We start from the raw sequence: 27,329 nt of genomic DNA on the forward strand, positions 1-27,329 counted from the left end.
GAATATCCGGATGTCCAAACTGACGTTATTATTCAAACACTTGTGAGAAAATTCAATGAAAAAGCTTAGTCTAAATTTAAACTGTCCATCCATGTTACATTGTGGCTCCAAACAAAGCAGCACACCTTGCCCTTAACTACACACAGAACTAACACCAACAACATGCATGATAGTCTTTACATTTACGTCATTTAGCAGACGCTCTTATCCAGAGCGACTTACAAATTGGTGCATTAGCACCCTATAGCCAGTGGGATAACCACTTTACAATGTGTTTTTTTTTTGGGGGGTAGAAGGATTACTTTATCCTATCCCAGGTGTTCCTTAAAGAGGTGGGGTTTCAAATGTCTCCGGAAGGTGGTGAGTGACTCCGCTGTCCTGGCGTTGTGAGGGAGCTTGTTCCACCATTGGGGTGCCAGAGCAGCGAACAGTTTTGACTGGGCTGAGCGGGAACTGTGCTTCAGCAGAGGTAGGGGAGCCAGCAGGCCAGAGGTGGATGAACGCAATGCCCTCGTTTGGGTGTAGGGACTGATCAGAGCCTGGAGGTACGGAGGTGCCGTTCCCCTCACAGCTCCGTAGGCAAGCACCATGGTCTTGTAGCAGATGCGAGCTTCAACTGGAAGCCAGTGGAGTGTGCGGAGGAGCGGGGTGACGTGAGAGAACTTGGGAAGGTTTAGGAGAAATGTACTACTTCTCTTCTAGTCAAGAAACATTTGTGTGTTGAAAATGCCTAACCACATGTATAATCTATTTGCATACACTTCAACCAGACAGACACACACCACCAGACTCTTCAACCAGACAGACACACACCACCAGACTCTTCAACCAGACAGACACACCCCACCAGACTCTTCAACCAGACAGACACACCCCACCAGACTCTTCAACCAGACAGACACACCCCACCAGACTCTTCAACCAGACAGACACACCCCACCAGACTCTTCAACCAGACAGACACACCCCACCAGACTCTTCAACAAGACAGACACACCCCACCAGACTCTTCAACAAGACAGACACACCCCACCAGACTCTTCAACCAGACAGACACACCCCACCAGACTCTTCAACCAGACAGACACACCCCACCAGACTCTTCAACCAGACAGACACACCCCACCAGACTCTTCAACCAGACAGACACACCCCACCAGACTCTTCAACCAGACAGACACACCCCACCAGACTCTTCAACCAGACAGACACACCCCACCAGACTCTTCAACCAGACAGACACACCCCACCAGACTCTTCAACCAGACAGACACACCCCACCAGACTCTTCAACCAGACAGACACACCCCACCAGACTCTTCAACCAGACAGACACACCCCACCAGACTCTTCAACCAGACCAAAAACAGATTTCATGTGTTGCTCAGTTATGTATAGAGTCATGTCATCGTGGAATGCTCTGCCACCAGAGGATACTCAGTTATGTATAGAGCCATGTCATCGTGGAATGCTCTGCCACCAGAGGATACTCAGTTATGTATAGAGTCATGTCATCGTGGAATGCTCTGCCACCAGAGGATACTCAGTTATGTATAGTCATGTCATCGTGGAATGCTCTGCCACCAGAGGATACTCAGTTATGTATAGAGCCATGTCATCGTGGAATGCTCTGCCACCAGAGGATACTCAGTTATGTATAGAGCCATGTCATCGTGGAATGCTCTGCCACCAGAGGATACTCAGTTATGTATAGAGCCATGTCATCCTGGAATGCTCTGCCACCAGAGGATACTCAGTTATGTATAGAGCCATGTCATCGTGGAATGCTCTGCCACCAGAGGATACTCAGTTATGTATAGAGCCATGTCATCGTGGAATGCTCTGCCACCAGAGGATACTCAGTTATGTATAGAGCCATGTCATCCTGGAATGCTCTGCCACCAGAGGATACTCAGTTATGTATAGAGCCATGTCATCGTGGAATGAAAAAAATAAAATAAATAAAATGAATTTTAAAAAAGCTGGTTTAGCTTAAAGATCTAATTTAACTGTACTGTATATAACAATTATGAATATGTATATCTCCTACTAACGTTACAGCAGGTATTTGTTAAATTTTTAGATTTCCGATGATGACCTATTAGTGGTCAGGCTAACCCTAACCCTATTAGTGGTAGTTGAGTGATAACTGTACTGTGATTTTAATTTTGTGAGAACAGGTTTTATTTCGGGTAGGGATTTTTTCTTAACGTTAATGATCCCAATTTCGTTTAAGGGTCTTTCTATAAATAAATGGGGCCAATGTGTGACATTGGGATAAACATTTCTAAATGCTTTGAAAGAAAAATAGAAATAAAATCACATTTTATTTGTCACCTGCGCCGAATATAACAGGTGTAGACTAACAGTAAAATGCTTACTGACAAGCCCTTAACCAACTATGCAGTTAAGAAAAATAAACTAAAAAGTAAAATATAAAAGAGCAACAATAAAATAACAATAACGAGGCTATATACAGGGGGTACCGGTACCGAGTCAATATACAGGCTATATACAGGGGGTACCGGTACCGAGTCAATATACAGGCTATATACAGGGGGTACCGGTACCGAGTCAATATACAGGCTATATACAGGGGGTACCGGTACCGAGTCAATATACAGGCTATATACAGGGGGTACCGGTACCGAGTCAATATACAGGCTATATACAGGGGGTACCGAGTCAATATACAGGCTATATACAGGGGGTACCGAGTCAATATACAGGCTATATACAGGGGGTACCGAGTCAATATACAGGCTATATACAGGGGGTACCGAGTCAATATACAGGCTATATACAGGGGGTACCGAGTCAATATACAGGCTATATACAGGGGGTACCGAGTCAATATACAGGCTATATACAGGGGGTACCGAGTCAATATACAGGCTATATACAGGGGGTACCGAGTCAATATACAGGCTATATACAGGGGGTACCGAGTCAATATACAGGCTATATACAGGGGGTACCGAGTCAATATACAGGCTATATACAGGGGGTACCGAGTCAATATACAGGCTATATACAGGGGGTACCGAGTCAATATACAGGCTATATACAGGGGGTACCGAGTCAATATACAGGCTATATACAGGGGGTACCGAGTCAATATACAGGCTATATACAGGGGGTACCGAGTCAATATACAGGCTATATACAGGGGGTACCGAGTCAATATACAGGCTATATACAGGGGGTACCGAGTCAATATACAGGCTATATACAGGGGGTACCGAGTCAATATACAGGCTATATACAGGGGGTACCGAGTCAATATACAGGCTATATACAGGGGGTACCGAGTCAATATACAGGCTATATACAGGGGGTACCGAGTCAATATACAGGCTATATACAGGGGGTACCGAGTCAATATACAGGCTATATACAGGGGGTACCGAGTCAATATACAGGCTATATACAGGGGGTACCGAGTCAATATACAGGCTATATACAGGGGGTACCGAGTCAATATACAGGCTATATACAGGGGGTACCGAGTCAATATACAGGCTATATACAGGGGGTACCGAGTCAATATACAGGCTATATACAGGGGGTACCGAGTCAATATACAGGCTATATACAGGGGGTACCGAGTCAATATACAGGCTATATACAGGGGGTACCGAGTCAATATACAGGCTATATACAGGGGGTACCGAGTCAATATACAGGCTATATACAGGGGGTACCGGGTCAATATACAGGCTATATACAGGGGGTACCGGGTCAATATACAGGCTATATACAGGGGGTACCGGTACCGAGTCAATATACAGGCTATATACAGGGGGTACCGTGTCAATATACAGGCTATATTCAGGGGGTACCGGTACAGAGTCAATATACAGGCTATATACAGGGGGTACCGGTACCGGTACAGAGTCAATATACAGGGGGTACCGGTACCGAGTCAATATACAGGCTATATACAGGGGGTACCGGTACCGAGTCAATATACAGGCTATATACAGGGGGTACCGGTACCGAGTCAATATACAGGCTATATACAGGGGGTACCGGTACCGAGTCAATATACAGGCTATATACAGGGGGTACCGGTACCGAGTCAATATACAGGCTATATACAGGGGGTACCGGTACCGAGTCAATATACAGGCTATATACAGGGGGTACCGGTACCGAGTCAATATACAGGCTATATACAGGGGGTACCGGTACCGAGTCAATATACAGGCTATATACAGGGGGTACCGGTACCGAGTCAATATACAGGCTATATACAGGGGGTACCGGTACCGAGTCAATATACAGGCTATATACAGGGGGTACCGGTACCGAGTCAATATACAGGCTATATACAGGGGGTACCGGTACCGAGTCAATATACAGGCTATATACAGGGGGTACCGGTACCGAGTCAATATACAGGCTATATACAGGGGGTACCGGTACCGAGTCAATGTATGGGGGTACAGGTGTGTCGAGGTAATTTAGGTAATATATACACTACCAGTCAAAGGTTTTAGAACACCTACTCATTCAAGGGTTTGTCTTTTATTTTTACTATTTTCTACATTGTAGAATAATAGTGAAGACATCAACACTATGAAATAACATGGAATCATGTAGTAACCAAAAAAGTGTGAATCAAATCAAAATATATTTTATATTTGAGATTCTTCAAATATCCACCCTTTGCCTTGATGACAGCTTTGCACACCCCTGGCATTATCTCAACCAGTTTCACCTGGAATGCTTTTCCAACAGTCTTGAAAGAGTTCCCACATATGCTGAGCACTTGTTGGCTGCTTTTCCTTCACTCTGCGGCCCAACTCATCCCAAACCATCTCAATTTGTTTGAGGTCGGGGGATGGAAAGGCCAGGTAATCTGATGCAGCACTCCATCACTCTCCTCCTTGGTCAAATAGCCCTTACACAACCTGGAGGTGTGTTGGGTCATTGTCCTGTAGAAAAACAAATGATAGTCCCACTAAGCCCAAACCAGATGGGATGGCGTATCGCTGCAGAATGCTGTGGTAGCTATGCTGGTTAAGTGTGCCTTGAATTCTAAATAAAATCACAGACATCGTCAACAGCAAAGCAATGGTGGAAATGTGTACTTTGGTCTGGAGTCCAAATTTGAGATTTTTGGTTCCAACCGCTGTGTCTTTGAGACGCGGTGCGGGTGAATGGATGATCTCCGCTTGTGTATTTTCCACGTAATGCATGGAGGAGGAGGTGTTATGGTGTGAGGGTGATATGCATCTTTCAAATGATTTGCCACAGATATAAAGAGCTCCGCACACCATCAACCATCAAAGGCAAGCGATAGTAGTGAAGTCCTGTATGGCAACACTGAGGAAGTCCTGTATGTATAGCAACACTGAGGAAGTCCTGTATGTATAGCAACACTGAGGAAGTCCTGTATGTATAGCAACACTGAGGAAGTCCTGTATGTATAGCAACACTGAGGAAGTCCTGTATGTATAGCAACACTGAGGAAGGGGGGGTACCGGTACCGGGGGTACCGGTACCGAGTCAATATACAGGGGGTACCGGTACCGAGTCAATATACAGGGGGTACCGGTACCGAGTCAATATACAGGGGGTACCGGTACCGAGTCAATATACAGGGGGTACCGGTACCGAGTCAATATACAGGGGGTACCGGTACCGAGTCAATATACAGGGGGTACCGGTACCGAGTCAATATACAGGGGGTACCGGTACCGAGTCAATATACAGGCTATATACAGGGGGTACCGGTACCGAGTCAATGTATGGGGGTACAGGTGTGTCGAGGTAATTTAGGTAATATATACACTACCAGTCAAAGGTTTTAGAACACCTACTCATTCAAGGGTTTGTCTTTTATTTTTACTATTTTCTACATTGTAGAATAATAGTGAAGACATCAACACTATGAAATAACATGGAATCATGTAGTAACCAAAAAAGTGTGAATCAAATCAAAATATATTTTATATTTGAGATTCTTCAAATATCCACCCTTTGCCTTGATGACAGCTTTGCACACCCCTGGCATTATCTCCTTGATGACAGCTTTGCACACCCCTGGCATTATCTCAACCAGTTTCACCTGGAATGCTTTTCCAACAGTCTTGAAAGAGTTCCCACATATGCTGAGCACTTGTTGGCTGCTTTTCCTTCACTCTGCGGCCCAACTCATCCCAAACCATCTCAATTTGTTTGAGGTCGGGGGATGGAAAGGCCAGGTAATCTGATGCAGCACTCCATCACTCTCCTCCTTGGTCAAATAGCCCTTACACAACCTGGAGGTGTGTTGGGTCATTGTCCTGTAGAAAAACAAATGATAGTCCCACTAAGCCCAAACCAGATGGGATGGCGTATCGCTGCAGAATGCTGTGGTAGCTATGCTGGTTAAGTGTGCCTTGAATTCTAAATAAAATCACAGACATCGTCAACAGCAAAGCAATGGTGGAAATGTGTACTTTGGTCTGGAGTCCAAATTTGAGATTTTTGGTTCCAACCGCTGTGTCTTTGAGACGCGGTGCGGGTGAATGGATGATCTCCGCATGTGTATTTTCCACGTAATGCATGGAGGAGGAGGTGTTATGGTGTGAGGGTGATATGCATCTTTCAAATGATTTGCCACAGATATAAAGAGCTCCGCACACCATCAACCATCAAAGGCAAGCGATAGTAGTGAAGTCCTGTATGGCAACACTGAGGAAGTCCTGTATGTATAGCAACACTGAGGAAGTCCTGTATGTATAGCAACACTGAGGAAGTCCTGTATGTATAGCAACACTGAGGAAGTCCTGTATGTATAGCAACACTTTGAGGAGTTAAATGAGTAGGTGGTGAAATGCAAACTTTGCGAGGTGGAATTGAGGTACGGTAATGGTAGTACAGATGCAATGCTTCACCATCTGAAAGGGTGAACAAACCGTTGCTGGCGGCAGCACAGGCCCTAGACTGCTTCACACTATTGAAGTGTGATAAGGGAGTGAGAAAATCACAGCGCTGATTCCAGAAATGACTGCAGTTGTAATGCAGCCATTGTCAATGGCAGAGGATGTTGACTTCAATACCCTGATGGCATATCCAGAACCAGACTACCAGATGCCATGTTGAAAAACCATGATGGCCTTGGTGGAGAAATTGTACAATGATTAGTCTGCAAGTACAAAGCGCAAGCTCTCAAACTATTTTTCTCATGAATCATTGCTAGTTAGTGTGTTTTTGTCTCATAATATGAAGTGACAGACTACCGGTAGCCTACTGTGTCTAGGACTGTGGTACGTAATAGGACCATATTCTGCATTGGGATTTCATCTGGAATTGTATCACTTGTTCTTATTGTTCTAAAGGAAACTGGACAAAAATGGCAGTTTAAATGTTAAGAATTTGACACATCCCTATTGTGTTAATTGTGTTAATTCTCCATGAAGTTGACACTGTCCCTCTGCAGCACAGAGAAAGTGGAACCCAAAGAACAACCAGCACCAGAGAAGAGGAGTCTGGCCCAACCACCAGAGAAGGAGGCAACACAGGAAAGGAAAGCCACATCCTCCTTTCTCCAGAAGCTGAGAGAGGCTGGTCAGTCAAAGCCTGCCTGGTGAGTCCACATCTGTTTTCATTTAACCCAATGAATGATTAGAACTGTCCTGTTTACAATATCCACAGTAGTGGCCCTCCCTGAGTCTCTTTTTTTTAGTATTTTACCCCCTTTCTTCTACCCAATTTCAGGGTATCCAATTGGTAGTTACAGTCTTGTCCCATCGCTGCAACTCCCGTACGGACACGGGAGAGGCGAAGGTCGAAAGTAGTGCGTCCTCCGAAACACAACACAACCGAGCCGCACTGCTTCTTGACACAATGCCCACTTAACCCGGAAGCCAGCCGCACCAATGTGCCGGAGGAAACACTGTACACCTGGCGACTGAGTCAGCGTGCACTGCCGGCAAAACCCTCCCCTACCCTGGACGGCGCTTGGCCAATTGTGCGCCGCCCAATGGGTCTCCCGGTCAAGCCTGGACTCGAACCAGGATCTCACAGTTAATTGCCTTTGACCACTGTGCCACTCGGAAGGCCCCTCCCTGAGTTTCTAAACCCAGATGCCCAACATCGCAATACTTCCGGGAATGCTTGCGAAGTATACCTGGCTGGAGTTTGGGGTTTGAGAAGTCAATGAGAGAAGTGAAATATTCTTCCTTAGTTGTTAATTGTCTCGAAAGATAAAGGCACAACCTGGATTAGAGCCAATGTCTTCAGTAATTGATCATGGTATTACTCCAACTTCCTGAAAGTGACAAACTGACACGTAGCCAATGTCGTCTACAAGCGTGATTGGGGATTTACATTTTAGTCATTTAGCCGACGCTCTTATCCAGAGCGACTTAGTTAGCTAGGTGGGACAACCACATATCACAGGGTGACTTAGTCAGTGCATTCATCTTCAGATACAGTGAGGGAAAAAAGTATTTGATCCCCTGCTGATTTTGTACGTTTGAACACTGACAAAGACATGATCAGTCTATAATTTTAATGGTAGGTTTATTTGAACAGTGAGAGACAGAATAACAACAAAATAATCCAGAAAAACGCATGTCAAAAATGTTATAAATTGATTTGCATTTTAATGAGGGAAATAAGTATTTGACCCCTCTGCAAAACATGACTTAGTACTCGGTGGCAAAACCCTTGTTGGCAATCAGAGGTCAGACGTTTCTTGTAGTTGGCCACCAGGTTTGCACACATCTCAGGAGGGATTTTGTCCCACTCCTCTTTGCAGATCTTCTCCAAGTCATTAAGGTTTCGAGGCTGACGTTTGGCAACTACTGGCTAGGCCACTCCAGGACCTTAATGTGCTTCTTCTTGAGCCACTCCTTTGTTGCCTTGGCCATGCTGGAATACCCATCCACGACCCATTTTCAATGCCCTGGCTGAGGGAAGGAAGTTCTCACCCAAGATTTGACGGTACATGGCGCCGTCCATCGTCCCTTTGATGCGGTGAAGTTGTCCTGTCCCCTTAGCAGAAAAACACCCCCAAAGCATAATGTTTCCACCTCCATGTTTGACGGTGGGGATGGTGTTCTTGGGGTCATAGGCAGCATTCCTCCTCGTCCAAACACAGCGAGTTGAGTTGATGCCAAAGAGCTCGATTTTGGTCTCATCTCACCACAACACCCAGTTATCCTCTGAATCATTCAGATGTTCATTGGCAAACTTCAGACGGTCCTGTATATGTGCTTTTTTGAGCAGCGTAGTGTGTTATCAATTGTTTTCTTGGTGTCTATGGTCCCAGCTGCCTTGAGATCATTGACAAGATCCTCCCGTGTAGTTCTGGGCTGATTCCTCACCGTTCTCATGATCATTGCAACTCCATGAGGTGAGATCTTGCATGGAGCCCCAGGCCGAGGGAGATTGACAGTTCTTTTGTGTTTCTTCCATTTGCGAATAATCGCACCAACTGTTGTCACCTTCTCACCAAGCTGCTTGGCGATGGTCTTGTAACCCATTCCAGCCTTGTGTAGGTCTACAATCTTGTCCCTGACATCCTTGGAGAGCTCTTTGGTCTTGGCCATGGTGGAGAGTTTGGAATCTGATTGATTGCTTCTGTGGACAGGTGTCTTTTATACAGGTAACAAGATGAGATTAGGAGCACTCCCTTAAAGAGTGTGCTCCTAATCTCAGCTCGTTACCTGTATAAAAGGCACCTTGGAGACAGAAATCTTTCTGATTAAGAGGGGGTCAAATACTTATTTCCCTCATTTAAAATGCAAATCAATTTATAACATTTTTGACATGCGTTTTTCTGGATTTTTTTGTTATTCTGTCTCTCACTGTTCAAATAAACCTTCCATTAAAATTATAGACTGATCATTTCTTTGTCAGTGGGCAAACGTACAAAATCAGAAGGAGATCAAATACTTTTTTCCCTCACTGTAGCTAGGTGGGACAACCACATATCAAATCAAATCAAATCAAATTGTATTGGTCACATGCGCCGAATACAACAGGTGCAGACATTACAGTGAAATGCTTACTTACAGCCCTTAACCAACAGTGCATTTATTTTAAACAAAAAAAAGTAAGAATAAAACAACAACAAAAAAAGTGTTGAGAACCAGGATCTCTAGTGGCACAGTTAGCACTGCGATGCAGTGCCTTAGACCACTGCGCCACTCAGGAAAGAAAAGAAGGGATACAGGTCTATAGTTTTTGACGTCAGAGGAGACGAGTGTTTGTTTCTTGAGGATGGGAGCGACTGGGGCAATTTGAAGTCAGAGGGGACGCAGCCAGTGGTCAGGGGTGAGGAATGGGAGAACGGATTTAAGTTTCCTTTCATCTATATTTTTCATAGCTGTCTATTTACCACCACAAACCAATGCCGGCATTAAGATTGCTCTGAATGAGTTGTACAAGGCCATTAATCAACAGGAAAACGCTCATCCAGATGCAGCGCTCCTAGTGGCCGGGGACTTTAATGCAGGGAAACAGACTACAAAGGGAAGCACAGCCGCGAGCTGCCCAGTGACACAAGCCTACCAGACGAGCTAAACCACTTCTTAGACCTGTATTGACTCTTTGCCTGTTTGATGGTTCGTCGGAGGTCATAGCGGGATTTCTTATAAGCGTCCGGGTTAGAGTCCCGTTCCTTGAAAGCGGCAGCTCTACCCTTTAGCTCAGTGCGGATGTTTCCTGTAATCCATGGCTTCTGGAATGGGAGAAGGTCTCCAGAGATGGTCTGGAGGAGGGGATGGGGTCGAGCGGGCAGAACTCACTAGTCGCAGGATGTCATCTGGAGAGAGAGGGGAGAAAGAGGTCAAGGCGTAGGGTAGTTCTGTGTGAGTGGGACCAGTGGACTCAATAGGCTGAGTGAATGAGGAGCAGATGTCATCAACCTTCTTTTTAAAGTGGTTAACAAAGTTGTCTGCAGAGAGGGAGGGGGTGGAGGATTAAGGAGGGAGGAGATGGTGGAAAAGAGTTTCCTAGGGTTAGAGGCAGAAGCTTGAAATTTAGAGTGGTAGAAAGTGGCTTTAGCAGCGGATACAGAGGAAGAGAATGTAGAGAGGAGGGAGTGAAAAGATGACAGGTTCTCTGGAAGTTTGGTTTTCCTCCATTTTCTCTCAGCTGCCCGCAGCCCAGTTCTGTAAGCTCGCAATGAGTCACTCAGCCATGTTGCAGGAGGGTGGGCCGAGCCGGCCGGGAGGAAAGGTGTGGACTTGACTGCACCACTATGTAAAAAATACAACCAGTATTAATGATATTTACAAAATTAATTAATTTGCACTTAATCACTTAATTCAAGTTTTTAGATTGCAGGAAATGGCAGTTACAGGTGTTCAAAGCACCTCCCCCTCGACTGACTTATCAGCACCACCTTGTTTAAAACTCCTGGGGGGACCCTGAATGCCGTGTTTCTGTTCAGCTCTATGAAAGGGTTAGAGGTTAGAGGTTAGGGTTAATGATGTGTTTCTGTTCAGCTCTATGAAGGGGTTAGAGGTTAGGGTTAATGATGTGTTTCTGTTCAGCCCTATGAAAGGGTTAGAGGTTAGGGGTAATGATGTGTTTCTGTTCAGCCCTATGAAAGGGGTTAGAGGTTAGAGGTTAGGGTTAATTATGTGTTTCTGTTCAGCTCTATGAAAGGGTTAGAGGTTAGGGTTAATGATGTGTTTCTGTTCAGCTCTATGAAAGGGTTAGGGGTTAGAGGTTAGGGTTAATGATGTGTTTCTGTTCAGCCCTATGAAAGGGTTAGGGGTTAGATGCTAGGGTTAATGATGTGTTTCTGTTCAGCTCTATGAAAGGGTTAGGGGTTAGGGTTAATGATGTGTTTCTGTTCAGCCCTATGAAAGGGTTAGGGGTTAGAGGTTAGGGTTAATGATGTGTTTCTGTTCAGCTCTATGAAAGGGTTAGAGGTTAGAGGTTAGGGTTAATGATGTGTTTCTGTTCAGCCCTATGAAAGGGTTAGAGGTTAGGGGTAATGATGTGTTTCTGTTCAGCTCTATGAAGGGGTTAGAGGTTAGGGTTAATGATGTGTTTCTGTTCAGCTCTATGAAAGGGTTAGGGGTTAGAGGTTAGGGTTAATGATGTGTTTATGTTCAGCTCTATGAAAGGGTTAGGGGTTAGGGTTAATGATGTGTTTCTGTTCAGCCCTATGAAAGGGTTAGGTGTTAGATGCTAGGGTTAATGATGTGTTTCTGTTCAGCTCTATGAAAGGGTTAGGGGTTAGAGGTTAGGGTTAATGATGTGTTTCTGTTCAGCCCTATGAAAGGGTTAGAGGTTAGGGTTAATGATGTGTTTCTGTTCAGCTCTATGAAAGGGTTAGGGGTTAGAGGCTAGGGTTAATGATGTGTTTCTGTTCAGCTCTATGAAAGGGTTAGAGGTTAGGGTTAATTTTGTGTTTCTGTTCAGCCCTATGAAAGGGTTAGAGGTTAGGGTTAATGATGTGTTTCTGTTCAGCTCTATGAAAGGGTTAGGAGTTAGAGGTTAGGGTTAATGATGTGTTTCTGTTCAGCTCTATGAAAGGGTTAGGGGTTAGAGGCTAGGGTTAATGATGTGTTTCTGTTCAGCTCTATGAAAGGGTTAGAGGTTAGGGTTAATGATGTGTTTCTGTTCAGCTCTATGAAAGGGTTAGGGGTTAGGGTTAATGATGTGTTTCTGTTCAGCCCTATGAAAGGGTTAGGTGTTAGATGCTAGGGTTAATGATGTGTTTCTGTTCAGCTCTATGAAAGGGTTAGGGGTTAGGGTTAATGATGTGTTTCTGTTCAGCCCTATGAAAGGGTTAGAGGTTAGGGTTAATGATGTGTTTCTGTTCAGCCCTATGAAAGGGTTAGAGGTTAGGGTTAATGATGTGTTTCTGTTCAGCTCTATGAAAGGGTTAGGGGTTAGGGTTAATGATGTGTTTCTGTTCAGCCCTATGAAAGGGTTAGGTGTTAGATGCTAGGGTTAATGATGTGTTTCTGTTCAGCTCTATGAAAGGGTTAGGGGTTAGATGCTAGGGTTAATGATGTGTTTCTGTTCAGCTCTATGAAAGGGTTAGGGGGGAGCTGCTAGGGTTAATGATGTGTTTCTGTTCAGCTCTATGAAAGGGTTAGGGGTTAGGGGTTAGGGTTAATGATGTGTTTCTGTTCAGCTCTATGAAAGGGTTAGGGGTTAGATGCTAGGGTTAATGATGTGTATTCAATCATTTTATCTGATCTGCTCGAGCGCGTCAACGAGCGTCTGCGTAGCCAGGCGCTGAAATAGAACTCGGTTGTATTTGTGACGCTTGACTCGCTCCTCATTGGTTTTTAGTAGTATGGATTACATTTTAAATGTTCCTCATCAATCTACACACACTACCCCATAATGACAAACCAAAAAGACATTTTTCGAAATTTGCAAATTTATAAAAAAATGAATAACCGATATTACATTTGTATAAGTATTCAGACCCTTTGCTATGAGACTCGAAATTGAGGTATTTCTGTTTGCAAAAATGTCAAAACTTTTTTTGCTTTGTTATTATGGGGTATTGTGTGTACAGTGCTGAGGAAACATTTGTATTTAATCCATTTTAGAATAAGGCTGTAACATAACAAAATGTGGAAAAAGGCAAGGGGTCTGAATACGTTCCGAAGGCACTGTATATCCCAGGACCAATTAGCTAGCAACAGCAAGCTAACTAGCTAAATGTTCATGAATGTTTAATGTGTTTCGACCTGTCCCCAAATTAATATAGTAGGTTCAGAGTTCGCTTTGATATTTCAACCTGCGTGTCCTGATCGCGTCTGGTGTGGATGCGTGCGACGGTCTTGTCAGCATGTTAGAGGTTAGGTTAATGATTTGTTTCTGTTCAGCCCTAGGAAAGGGTTAGGCATTTAATGTTTATCATATAAATAATGTAGCCAGCTACAGTTCCAATGTTTTGTTTCAAGTAAATCTTGAATTTTATGGAGAAAAGTAGACTGTCTACACTGAGAAAAGTACCTGAGAAAAAACCTCCACATCAGTCAGAGCGCTGTCTGCCAGTTCCTGAATCTCATCAGTCAGAGCGCTGTCTGCCAGTTCCTGAATCTCATCAGTCAGAGCGCTGTCTGCCAGTTCCTGAATCTCATCAGTCAGAGCGCTGTCTGCCAGTTCCTGAATCTCATCAGTCAGAGCGCTGTCTGCCAGTTCCTGAATCTCATCAGTCAGAGCGCTGTCTGCCAGTTCCTGAATCTCATCAGTCAGAGCGCTGTCTGCCAGTTCCTGAATCTCATCAGTCAGAGCGCTGTCTGCCAGTTCCTGAATCTCATCAGTCAGAGCGCTGTCTGCCAGTTCCTGAATCTCATCAGTCAGAGCGCTGTCTGCCAGTTCCTGAATCTCATCAGTCAGAGCGCTGTCTGCCAGTTCCTGAATCTCATCAGTCAGAGCGCTGTCTGCCAGTTCCTGAATCTCATCAGTCAGAGCGCTGTCTGCCAGTTCCTGAATCTCATCAGTCAGAGCGCTGTCTGCCAGTTCCTGAATCTCATCAGTCAGAGCGCTGTCTGCCAGTTCCTGAATCTCATCAGTCAGAGCGCTGTCTGCCAGTTCCTGAATCTCATCAGTCAGAGCGCTGTCTGCCAGTTCCTGAATCTCATCAGTCAGAGCGCTGTCTGCCAGTTCCTGAATCTCATCAGTCAGAGCGCTGTCTGCCAGTTCCTGAATCTCATCAGTCAGAGCGCTGTCTGCCAGTTCCTGAATCTCATCAGTCAGAGCGCTGTCTGCCAGTTCCTGAATCTCATCAGTCAGAGCGCTGTCTGCCAGTTCCTGAATCTCATCAGTCAGAGCGCTGTCTGCCAGTTCCTGAATCTCATCAGTCAGAGCGCTGTCTGCCAGTTCCTGAATCTCATCAGTCAGAGCGCTGTCTGCCAGTTCCTGAATCTCATCAGTCAGAGCGCTGTCTGCCAGTTCCTGAATCTCATCAGTGCAAAGTGCAATTGAAGCACAAAAATAGTCTGATGCAGAAATGACAATAAGAACCATTTTAGATCTGCATTTAGAGATTTCTTACACGTTTTATATTTGTTCCTTTCGTGAAAAAGTGGTCCTCTGTAGCTCAGTTGGTAGAGCACGGTGCTTGTAACGGGTTCGATCCCCAGGACCACCCATACACCATTTTTTTTTTTTATAATGTACGCACGCATGACTGTAAGTCACTTTGGATAAAAGCGTCTGCTAAATGGCATATTATATTATAGAAATGAGGAATTCTGCATTAACTAGCAAGTTAAACTTAGGGGTCACGTTATCTTAGTACGTTTCTGAATTAATAAGGTGACGGTGCATCTTATTGTGTAAGCTTTCTGCCGTATTTGAGAGGTCAAAGCCCTTTGGATGAGTTCTCTGTACAGCTGCCAACATTTTTAATTTCCTTGCATTTTCTCTCCTCTGTTCTCGGGCCAGTCTGCTCCTCCCCCAGTCTGCTCCTCCCCCAGTCTGCTCCTCCCCCAGTCTGCGCCTCCCCCAGTCTGCGCCTCCCCCAGTCTGCTCCTCCCCCAGTCTGCTCCTCCCCCAGTCTGCTCCTCCCCCAGTCTGCTCCTCCCCCAGTCTGCTCCTCCCCCAGTCTGCTCCTCCCCCAGTCTGCTCCACCCCCAGTCTGCTCCTCCCCCAGTCTGCTCCTCCCCCATCTTCTCTCAGTCAGGCCCGTTGCCCTACCGACTCCAGACACAGCGTGTACACATGCTGCATTTTAATTAATTAATTAATTAATTAAATATGCCATTTAGCAGACGCTTTTATCCAAAGCGACTTACAGTCATGCGTGCGTACATTTTTGTGTATGGGTGGTCCCGGGGATCGAACCCACTACCTTGTCGTTACAAGCGCCGTGCTCTACCAGCTGAGCTACAGAGGACATCAGAGCAGACAAGCATCAAAACCTTTTCATTCTCTTGTAAATGACCAAACTCACCATAAATGCCATACAGTCCTGAACTAAAACATAAACGCAACATGTAAAGTGTTGGTCCCATGTTTCATGAGCTGAAATAAAAGATCCCAGAAATCTTTCATATGCACAAAAAGTATATTTTCTAAAATGTTGTGCGCACATTTTGACATCCCTTTTAGTGAGCATTTCTCCTTTGCCCAGATAATCCATCCACCTGACAGGTGTGGCATATCATGAAGCTGATTAAACAGCATGATCATTACACAGGTGCACCTTGTGCTGGGGACAATTAAAGGGCACTCTAAAATGTGCAGTTTTGTCACACAACACAATGCCACATGTCTCAAGTTTTGAGGGAGTGTGCAATTGGCATGCTGACTGCAGGAATGTCCACCAGAACTTTTGCCAGAATATTTAATGTTCATTTCATTACCATAAGCCACCTCCAACATTGTTTTAGAGATTTTGGCAGTACGTCCAACCGGCCAGTCTAGGACCTCCACATCCGGCTTCTTCACCTGCGGGATCGTCTGAGACCAGCCACCAGGACAGCTGATTAAACTGGGTTTGCACAACCGAATAATTTCTGCACAAACTGTCAGAAATTGTCTCAGGGAAGCTCATCTGCGTGCTCGTCGTCCTCACCAGGGTCTTGACCTGACTTCAGTGGGCAAATGCTCACCTTCAATGGCCACTGGCACACTGGTGAAGTGTGCTCTTCAGCGATGAATCATGGTTTCAACTGAAACGGGCAGACGGCGTGTATGGCATCTGACATAGAGGGACCAGGTGAATCCAGGTGAAAGCTATGATCTCTTATTGATGTCACTTGTTAAATCCACTTCAGTCAGTGTAGATGAAGGAGAGGAGACCGGAGTCATGCCAGGCGCACCAGTTTGTGTCAAGAACTGCAACGCTGCTGGGTTTTTCATGCTCAGTAGTTTCCTGTGTGTATCAATAATGGTCCACCCCCCAAAGGACATCCAGACAACTTGACACAACTCTGGGAAGCATTGGAGTCAACATGGGCCAGCATCTCTGTGGAACGCTTTCGACACCTTGTAGAGTCCGTGCTCCGATGAATTGAGGCTGTTCTGAGGGCAAAAGGGGGTGCAACTCAATATTAGGAAGGTGTTCTTAATGTTTTGTACTGTCAGTTTATATTTTATGTGTGACCAAAAGAACACTGCATGGCTAAATGCATATAATTGCAGCAAATTAGCTTTAAAACCGCAACATTTTCTCTTTGCTACAGGGCAGAATACAGGGAGCTCAAAGTATTGGGACAGTGACAATTATTTAGTTGTCTTGGCTCTGTACTCCAGCACTTTGGATTTGAAATGATACAATGACTGAGGTTAAAGTACAGACTGTCAGCTTTAATTTGAGGGTATTTTCATCCATATCGGGTTTAGACCGTTTAGAAATTACTGCCCTTTTTACGTTGTCCCCCCATTTTATGGTAAATCATTGTCATTTTGGAGACACTTCTTTTGTAAATCAGAAGAGAATATGTTTTGAAACACTACTACATTAATGTGGATACTACCATGATTACGGATAGTCCTGAATGAATCATGAATAATGATGAGTGAGAAAGTTAGACGCACAAATATCCCACCAAGACATGCTAACCTCTCACCATTACAATAACAGGGGAGGTTAGCGTTTTTGGGGTATGATATTTGTGCGTCTAACTTTCTCACTCATAAGCCCTAGGAAAGGGTTAGAGGTCAGAGGCTGTGGTCAATGCTGTGTTTCTGGTCAGCCCTAGGAAAGGGTTAGAGGCTAGGGTTATAGGTCAGAGGCTGTGGTCAATGCTGTGTTTCTGGTCAGCCCTAGGAAAGGGTTATAGGTCAGAGGCTGTGGTCAATGCTGTGTTTCTGGTCAGCCCTAGGAAAGGGTTAGAGGCTAGGGTTATAGGTCAGAGGCTGTGGTCAATGCTGTGTTTCTGGTCAGCCCTAGGAAAGGGTTAGAGGCTAGGGTTATAGGTCAGAGGCTGTGGTCAATGCTGTGTTTCTGGTCAGCCCTAGGAAAGGGTTAGAGGCTAGGGTTATAGGTCAGAGGGTTAAAGCCCTGTTTCTGTTCAGTCCTAGGAAAGCCCTGGCGTCTCCAGTGAGAGAACCTCCTCTCACCGAGCTGGAGGATGACTTCCTGATCCTGGAGGATTATGAGCCTTCCCGGCTCTCCCTTCACTGGAAGTTTGACCCCATCAGGACCACAGCCAAACCACGACCAAAGCAGCAGAACCAATCACACAGTAGTGACAATGCCTCAGCAGACATACTCACCAAGGCTACAGCCAATCAGAGATCAGGAGGGACAGACAGACCTCGGACAACTAAAGACAAGAAGGGAAAGAATCCTACAACCAGGAAGGAGAGGGACTCTAGTCCCCAGGGGGTAGGACCTCAGGGTGATGGGCCTGTTAATCATGTTGACCTCGAGGCAGACCACATAGAACAAGACAAGAAGAAAGTCAACAACCTGTTATCTGAACCAACGACAGCAGGTGACCTGGAACAAGAGGCACCAGGAGGAGGGGCCAAGCCTAAACCTAGCCACACCAAAACAGAAAAGAAAGTTCCCAGAATCTCTAAATCCAAAGCTGGTATCCAAGGTGACAAGGTGAACCCCAAGACGAGCCGAGGACGAGGCCGGCAGTCTGGGAAGACCAGGAGACTGTCAGGTCGAGCTGGGGAGGAGCCCGTCACCATGGAGGAGGAGAGTGAAGCGGCTGCAGACCAATCATCAGCTGAAGACCAGGCGGCAGACCAGGATGTTTCTCCAGGTAATATCCCCTGACAGCTGACATCACACATCATGATGGTTTTTCTGACTACAACGTTCATCACAAGTTCAAGTTGTATCATGCCATTTGTAGGTATAGGAATATGTTTTGTAAGAGCTCTCAACAAATAAAAAAATATATAAAAAACATTCACAAAACAATCAATGGGAAAAAATGTAGTTTACATAAAAGGCTAGATGTAATGTTGTCTTTCCTCCACAGTTCTACAGTTGGCACCAACAGGACAGAGACGAGTCATCTCTAAGGTTCCAGCCAATTGTAAGGCCCAGGAGGTCTGCCCCGCCCCTACTGGTGAGGCTGACTCCTCCCAGTTAGCAGGGAAGAGGAAGAGGACCGAGCCTGGTCCCTGGTGGCTCATCAGTCCTGTCAACACACAGCTCACAGAGACAGACAACAAGTCCAAACAGAATAACAAGACAACTACATCTAAACCAGCAAGACATTCCTCTGTGGAGTCAGGGCAGGAGGACGGGCCATCAAAACGCAAGGTGGTGAGAAGTAAGTCCAAGCCCAGACCAGTCCGGACCAGGCCTGCTAAGTCCCTGCGACCTCCTCAGAACGGCAACACAGCCTCCTCACCTCGACCTGGAGCAGTTCAGACCCTGGTGAAGAGGAAGGACCTCTCCACTCCCAAGACGGTCAAGCGCTCTCTGGCCACCTTTGGCGCCATCTTCTCCTCGGGCAGAGAAGCGCTCCCGGTGGCCACTGTCAGAAGCACGTTGCAGACTTCAGGGAGGAAAGCCCTATTCCCTGAAGAGCAGTCAGCCCAGAGTCCCAGCGTCAGCCTCAGCCCTGGTCCAGCTAAGGACCCCTCCCAGGACCCAGCCAGTGACAGGAGCTCCAGCCTTGTGGATCTGAGTGCCAGTACTGTCTGCTATATAGAGCCTGTTGGAAAGCTGGGGGAAAAGACCAGATGCCGAGACTTCTCCCAAAGCAACAACCGACTCTCAGACAACACGTAAGTACACTCCTAAACACTGTTACTTCTGACTGTTGCTTCTCAACACTTACTTCTGTTTGTTGCTTCTCAAAACCTTTACATCTAAATGTTCCTTCTAAACACTGTTACTTCTGACTGTTGCTTCTCTTTTCAACACTGTTACTTCTGACTAGGCGATATATCAAATGAATTTGATTAATTAGAATGTGCGTTTTTGAGCGATATTCCAAATGCCTGCATCGCATGAATCATGGTTTAGTTTTTAGTTTTTATCAGCTTTTTCTCATTGTTTTTTTCTGGTCTCTTTTGCTCAGAGATCTGTATACTGACGAGATGCACGTCTCCTCCCTAACAATGGGAGTCGTCATCCAAGAGGTGGGAAGGCAGGCAAAAAGAATAGGTCCAAAATAAGCCCATATAAACACATTACCCTTATTTTTGGACAGATTCTAGCGCTTCGCCTCTTCCTCTATGGTTTACACACCAAGCCCCTCCCCCTGCCTCTCACGCCAACAAAGTTGTGATATCACATCTTCCTCTCTGACGAGCGGTTTCAACTCGCTATTTGCATTTTGAGGTTTGGTCCAACAGAATCGGTCATATGGACACAAACACATTGAGACATTTTACTATAATAGAGAAGTTACGTTTTTTAACGATACGCTTTTTATGTCTCAACTCCTCAAATTGCGCACAGAGCAGACACTACTAAAACCAGAGTATCAATGAACATTGATTCTGGAAAATTAATGCTCAGTTTGTCGCGCGCGGCATTGTGGTACCACGTACCGTTAGCAGCATTTTAGCCAAAGACTGTTATCCTAGCTGTCTAGTCTGTTTATAAATGTGCATAAGCATAAAACAATTATATAAGGAATTGGCAACTCGTTCTCATTCTGAGAAATAAGGTAGGCCACTTGATTTCAACATCTGAACAAAGTGGACAGGCTAGCATGCTGTTCAAACAGTTGGAGACAGACAGAAGAGTGTGGTCGTAACAATTCAACTGTTGAACCTTGTTAGCAAGCAAATACATCCAGGTAAAGATTAGCTGGCTATTCACTAGCACGTGGGCTTGAGAGATTGTTCTATAGCCTCTAATGCCTGCTACAAGAAGTTAGTCATTATTAGTGAATGTGTTTATTCATGGTTCAAGTTACATTTGTAACAAAAAAGGGCATTTTCATAAACTGACTTGAAAGACAGAAAGCGGCACAGGTCCTAATCCAGGCACTTGTCATCTCCCGTCTGGATTACTGCAACTCGCTGTTGGCTGGCCTCCCTGCCTGTGCCATTAAACCCCTACAACTCATCCAGAATGCCGCAGCCCGTCTGGTGTTCAACCTTCCCATGTTCTCTCACGTCACCCCGCTCCTCCGCACACTCCACTGGCTTCCAGTTGAAGCTCGCATCTGCTACAAGACCATGGTGCTTGCCTACGGAGCTGTGAGGGGAACGGCACCTCCGTACCTCCAGGCTCTGATCAGTCCCTACACCCAAACGAGGGCATTGCGTTCATCCACCTCTGGCCTGCTGGCTCCCCTTCCTCTGCTGAAGCACAGTTCCCGCTCAGCCCAGTCAAAGCTGTTCGCTGCTCTGGCACCCCAATGGTGGAACAAGCTCCCTCACGATGCCAGAACAGCGGAGTCACTCACCACCTTCCAGAGACACTTGAAACCCCACCTCTTTAAGGAATACCTGGGATAGGATAAAGAAATCTTTATACTAAAGTTTTACACGCTTCAGCAGTCGGCGGTCCCGTTCTGTGAGCTTGTGTGGCCTACCACTTCATGGCTGAGCTGTTGTTGCTCCTAGACCTCTTCACAATAACAGCACTGACAGTTGACCGGGGCAGCTCTAGCAGGGCGAACTGACTTGTTGGAAAGGTGTCATCCTATGACGGTGCCACGTTGAAAGTCGCTGAGCTCTTCATTAAGGACATTCTACTGCCAATGTTTGTCTATGGAGATTGCATGGCTGTGTGCTCGATTTAATACACCTGTCAGCAACGGGTGAGGCTGAAATAGCAGAATCCACTAATTTGAAGGGGTTTCCACATACTGCTGTATATATAGGGTATTTCTTACTGTTGCTTCTCTTCTAAACAACGTTATGAGTGACTGTTGTCCAACGTGATGTCAGGAGATCCATTCCTTTTTGTCAACAGGTTAGAAAGTTTCGAAAGCGGACCATCTTCCATGATTGAACTGGAGGATTGTGAAGAGCATGAGGACATCTGTAAGTGCAGAGCATTGTGCCTTACTGCTTCCTGTTTGCTTACTGCTTCCTGTTTGCTTTGACTTTTTTAATTAGATTGTTTTCATTTAAAGTGTGTTGGGATTTTAAATGCACTTTAAATAAAGTTTGATTTAATTTAACACATTTAAACTACAGTGCCTTCAGAAAGTATTCAAACCCCTTGACTTATTTTGTTGTGCTACAGCCTGAGTTAAAAATGGATCCAAATTAAATCTCCCCCATCTACACACAGTACCCCGTAATGACAAAGGGAAAACATATTTTTAGAAATGGTTGCTAATTTATTGACAATGAAATACTGAAATGTCTAATTCACATAAGTATTCACACCTCTGAGTCAATACTTTGTAGAAGTACCTTTGGCAGCGATTACAGCTGTGAGTCTTTCTGGGTAAGTCTCTAAGAGCATTCCACACCTGGATTGTACAACGTTTGCCCATTATTCTTTTCAAAATTCTTCAAGCTCTGTCAAGTTAGTTGTTGATCATTGCTAGACAGCCATTTTCAGGTCTTGCCATAGATTTAAGTAGATTTAAGTCAAAACTGTAACTAGGCCACTCAGGAACATTCACTGTCTTCTTGGTAAGCAACTCCAGTGTAGATTTGGCCTTGTGTTTTAGGTTATTGTCCTGTTGAAAGGTGAATTCACCTCCCAGTGTCTGGTGGAAAGCAGACTGAACCAGGTTTTCCTCTAGTTAATTACTTTACCAAATTTTTTGCAGTTTTACTTTAGTGCCTTATTGCAAACCGGATGCATGTTTTAGAATATTTGTATTCTGTACAGGCTTCCTTCTTTTCACACTGTCATTTAGGTTAGTATTGTGGAGTAACTACAATGTTGTTGATCCATCCTCAGTTTTCTCCTATCACAGCCATTAAATAGTATTAAGATGGTCTGGTCCATTAAATAGTATTAAGATGGTCTGGTCTGGTCCATTAAATAATATTAAGATGGTCTGGTCCATTAAATAGTATTAAGATGGTCTGGTCTGGTCTGGTCCATTAAATAGTATTAAGATGGTCTGGTCTGGTCCATTAAATAGTATTAAGATGGTCTGGTCCATTAAATAGTATTAAGATGGTCTGGTCTGGTCCATTATAGTATTAAGATGGTCTGGTCTGGTCCATTTAAATAATATTAAGATGGTCTGGTCCATTAAATAGTATTAAGATGGTCTGGTCTGGTCCATTAAATAGTATTAAGATGGTCTGGTCTGGTCCATTAAATAGTATTAAGATGGTCTGGTCTGGTCCATTAAATAGTATTAAGATGGTCTGGTCCATTAAATAGTATTAAGATGGTCTGGTTTGGTCAATTAAATGGTATTAAGATGGTCTGGTCTGGTCAATTAAATAGTATTAAGATGGTCTGGTCTGGTCAATTAAATAGTATTAAGATGGTCTGGTCTGGTCAATTAAATAGTATTAAGATGGTCTGGTCTGGTCAATTAAATAGTATTAAGATGGTCTGGTCTGGTCAATTAAATAGTATTAAGATGGTCTGGTCTGGTCAATTAAATAGTATTAAGATGGTCTGGTCTGGTCCATTCAACTCTAACTGTTTTAGTCACCATGGCCTCATGGTGAAATCCCTGACCGGTACAGAGATGAGGTAGTCATTCAAAAATCATGTTAACACTATTATTGCACACAGAGTGAGTCCACGCAACTTATGTGACTCGTTAAGCAAATTGTTACTCCTGAACTTATTTAGGCTTGCCATAACAAAGGGGTTGAATACTTATTGACTCAAGACATTTCAGCTTTTCATCTATTTGTAAAAAATTTTTAAACATAATTCCACTTTGACATTATGGGTTATTGTGTGTAGGCCAGTGACAAAAAAAATCTCTATTGAATCCATTTTAAAATCAGGCTGTAACAACTAAATGTGGAAAACGTCAAGGAGTGTGAATACTGTCTGAAGGAGTGTGAATACTGTCTGAAGGAGTGTGAATACTTTCTGAAGGAGTGTGAATACTTTCTGAAGGAGTGTGAATACTTTTTGAAGGAGTGTGAATACTTTCTGAAGGAGTGTGAATACTGTCTGAAGGAGTGTGAATACTGTCTGAAGGAGTGTGAATACTGTCTGAAGGAGTGTGAATACTGTCTGAAGGAGTGTGAATACTGTCTGAAGGAGTGTGAATACTGTCTGAAGGAGTGTGAATACTGTCTGAAGGAGTGTGAATACTGTCTGAAGGAGTGTGAATACTGTCTGAAGGAGTGTGAATACTGTCTGAAGGAGTGTGAATACTTTCTGAAGGAGTGTGAATACTTTCTGAAGTACTGTCTGAAGGAGTGTGAATACTTTCTGAAGGAGTGTGAATACTTTCTGAAGGAGTGTGAAAACTGTCTGAAGGAGTGTGAACTTTCTGAAGGAGTGTGAATACTGTCTGAAGGAGTGTGAATACTGTCTGAAGGAGTGTGAATACTGTCTGAAGGAGTGTGAATACTGTCTGAAGGAGTGTGAATACTGTCTGAAGGAGTGTGAATACTGTCTGAAGGAGTGTGAATACTGTCTGAAGGAGTGTGAATACTGTCTGAAGGAGTGTGAATACTTTCTGAAGGAGTGTGAATACTGTCTGAAGTACTGTCTGAAGGAGTGTGAATACTTTCTGAAGGAGTGTGAATACTTTCTGAAGGAGTGTGAAAACTGTCTGAAGGAGTGTGAAAACTGTCTGAAGGAGTGTGAAAACTGTCTGAAGGAGTGTGAATACTGTCTGAAGGAGTGTGAATACTGTCTGAAGGAGTGTGAATACTGTCTGAAGGAGTGTGAATACTGTCTGAAGGAGTGTGAATACTGTCTGAAGGAGTGTGAATACTGTCTGAAGGAGTGTGAATACTGTCTGAAGGAGTGTGAATACTGTCTGAAGGAGTGTGAATACTTTCTGAAGGAGTGTGAATACTTTCTGAAGGAGTGTGAATACTGTCTGAAGGAGTGTGAATACTGTCTGAAGGAGTGTGAAAACTGTCTGAAGGAGTGTGAAAACTGTCTGAAGGAGTGTGAAAACTGTCTGAAGGAGTGTGAAAACTGTCTGAAGGAGTGTGAAAACTGTCTGAAGGAGTGTGAAAACTGTCTGAAGGAGTGTGAAAACTGTCTGAAGGAGTGTGAATACTGTCTGAAGGAGTGTGAATACTGTCTGAAGGAGTGTACTAACCCTTTCTGAAGGACTGTAGTTAGAAACATTGGACCGATCTGGTTCCAAGATGAATGTAGAGCCAACCCAGAAACGTTACAATCCTTTATTTATATAATACTATCTTGTTATTCCTCTGACCTCTAAACCTGACCTCTAAACCTGACCTCTAACCCTGACCTCTAACCCTGACCTCTCCATGACAGGGCTCCCGTCATCCAGAGTGGCGCCCCATCTGTCTATCCATCCGTCTGTCCATCCGTCTGTCCATCCGTCTGTCCCTCCTGGTATCGTGCTGTCAGATCCTGAGGCTGTGACTGTGGCTGTTTGTGCTCCTCCTCTTAGAGCCATCACACTGCAGCTGGAGGACAAGGCCAACCTCGCCGACTGGCTGGCTCTGCTCTGGCCTGCCACCGGGAAACGTACGTACACACAGACAGAGATGGGGCAATAGGTCAACAATAGTGTAATGTTGTGTTGTGTTGTTGTCGTCAGAGGGAGGCCAGATCAGCCCAGATCATTTCCAGTGGTTCTCGTACCGAGACAGTGCTCTGGGTTACAAGATGGACCTGCTGGCTGAAACCTTCTCTAATGGAAAGATCCTGCTGGGCTCCTACATGAAGAAACCTCTGCTGGTGGACCACAGCGCTACCACTGTGAGTAACCTTTAACCCCTAACCCTCTGCTGGTGGACCACAGCGCTACCACTGTGAGTAACCCTGACCTCTAACCTTTAGGTGCGCTACATGACCAAAAGTATGTGGACACCTGCTCGTCTAACATCTTATTCCTAAATCATGGGCATTAATATGGAGTTGGTCCCCCCTTTGCTGCTATAACAGCCTCCACTCTTCTGGGAAGGCTTTCCACTAGATGTTGGAACATTGCTGCGGGGACTTGCTTCCATTCAGCCACAAGAGCATTAGTGAGGTCGGGCACTGATGTTGGGCGATTAGGTCTGGCTTGCAGTCAGTGTTCCAATTCATCCCAAAGGTGTTCGATGGGGTTGAGGTCAGGGCTCTGTGCAGGCCAGTCAAGTTCTTCTACACCGATCTCAACAAACCTTTTCTGTATGGACCTCGCTTTGTGCACAGGGGCATTGTGATGCAGAAACAGGAAAGGGCCTTCCCCAAACTGATGCCACAAAGTTGGAAGCACAGAATCGTCTAGAATGTCATTGTATGCTGTAGCGTTAAGATTTCCCTTCACTGGAACTAAGGGGCCTAGCCTGAACCATGAAAAACAGCCCCAGACCATTATTCCTCCTCCACCAAACTTTACAGTTGGCACTATGCATTCGGGCAGGTAGCGTTCTCTTGGCGTCCGCCAAACCCAGATTTGTCCGTCGGACAACCAGATGGTGAAATGTGATTCATCACTCCACAGAACGCGTTTCCACTGCTTCAGAGTCCAATGGTGGCGAGCTTTACACCACTCCAGCTGGCGCTTGGCATTGCGAATGGTGACCTTAGGCTTGTGTGCGGCTGCTCGGCCATGGAAACCCATTTCATGAAGACTCCCGACGAACAGTTCTTGTTCTGACGTTGCTTCCGGAGGCAGTTTGGAACTCGGTAGTGAGTGTTGCAACCGAGGACAGACCATTTTTACGCGCTATGTGCTTCAGCACTCGTGTTCCCGTTCTGTGAGCTTGTGTGGCCTACCACCTTGCGGCTGAGCCGTTGTTGCTCCTAGACGTTTCCACTTCATAATAACAGCGCTTACAGTTGACCGGGGCAGCTCTAGCAGGGCAGAAATTTGACGAACTGACTTGTTGTTAAGGTGGCATCCTATGACGTTGCCACGTTGAAAGTCGCTGAGCTCTTCAGTAAGGCCATTCTACTGCCAATGTTTGTCTATGGAGATTGTGTGGCTGTGTGCTCGATTTTATACACCTGTCAGCAACAGGTGTGGCTGAAATGGCCGAACCCACTAATTTGAAGGGGTGTCAACATACACTATATATACAAAAGTATCTATCTGTACCCATTTCTGATGAGTGTGTCCACATACTGCTGTATATACAGTGGGGAAAAAAAGTATTTAGTCAGCCACCAATTGTGCAGGTTCTCCCACTTAAAAAGATGAGAGGCCTGTAATTTTCATCATAGGTACACATCAACTATGACAGACAAATTGAGAGAAAAAAAATCCTGAAAATCACATTGTAGGATTTTTAATGAATTTATTTGCAAATTATGGTGGAAAATAAGTATTTGATCACCTACAAACAAGCAAGATTTCTGGCTCTCACAGACCTGTAACTTCTTCTTTAAGAGGCTCCTCTGTCCTCCACTCGTTACCTGTATTAATGGCAGATGTTTG

General features: G+C 44.9%; 1 protein-coding gene across 1 annotated transcript in view; it reads left to right on the top strand.

Annotated features, from left to right (window-relative positions):
• LOC311125557 (uncharacterized protein) overlaps nucleotides 1-27,329 on the top strand; it is a gene marked incomplete at its 3' end in the record, with an annotated part of 43,692 nt that overhangs the window by 7,187 nt on the left and 9,176 nt on the right. The window contains exons 3-8 of the mRNA XM_084199588.1: nucleotides 7,433-7,579; nucleotides 17,950-18,650; nucleotides 18,873-19,629; nucleotides 21,779-21,849; nucleotides 25,214-25,429; nucleotides 25,503-25,663. Coding sequence (XP_084055714.1) covers nucleotides 7,433-7,579; nucleotides 17,950-18,650; nucleotides 18,873-19,629; nucleotides 21,779-21,849; nucleotides 25,214-25,429; nucleotides 25,503-25,663 — 2,053 coding nt within the window. The remainder of the gene's footprint in view (nucleotides 1-7,432; nucleotides 7,580-17,949; nucleotides 18,651-18,872; nucleotides 19,630-21,778; nucleotides 21,850-25,213; nucleotides 25,430-25,502; nucleotides 25,664-27,329) is intronic.

The sequence above is a fragment of the Coregonus lavaretus genome (genome assembly GCF_964263955.1).
Source record: "Coregonus lavaretus genome assembly, contig: HAP1_SCAFFOLD_1159, whole genome shotgun sequence".
Classification (NCBI taxonomy): domain Eukaryota; kingdom Metazoa; phylum Chordata; class Actinopteri; order Salmoniformes; family Salmonidae; genus Coregonus; species Coregonus lavaretus.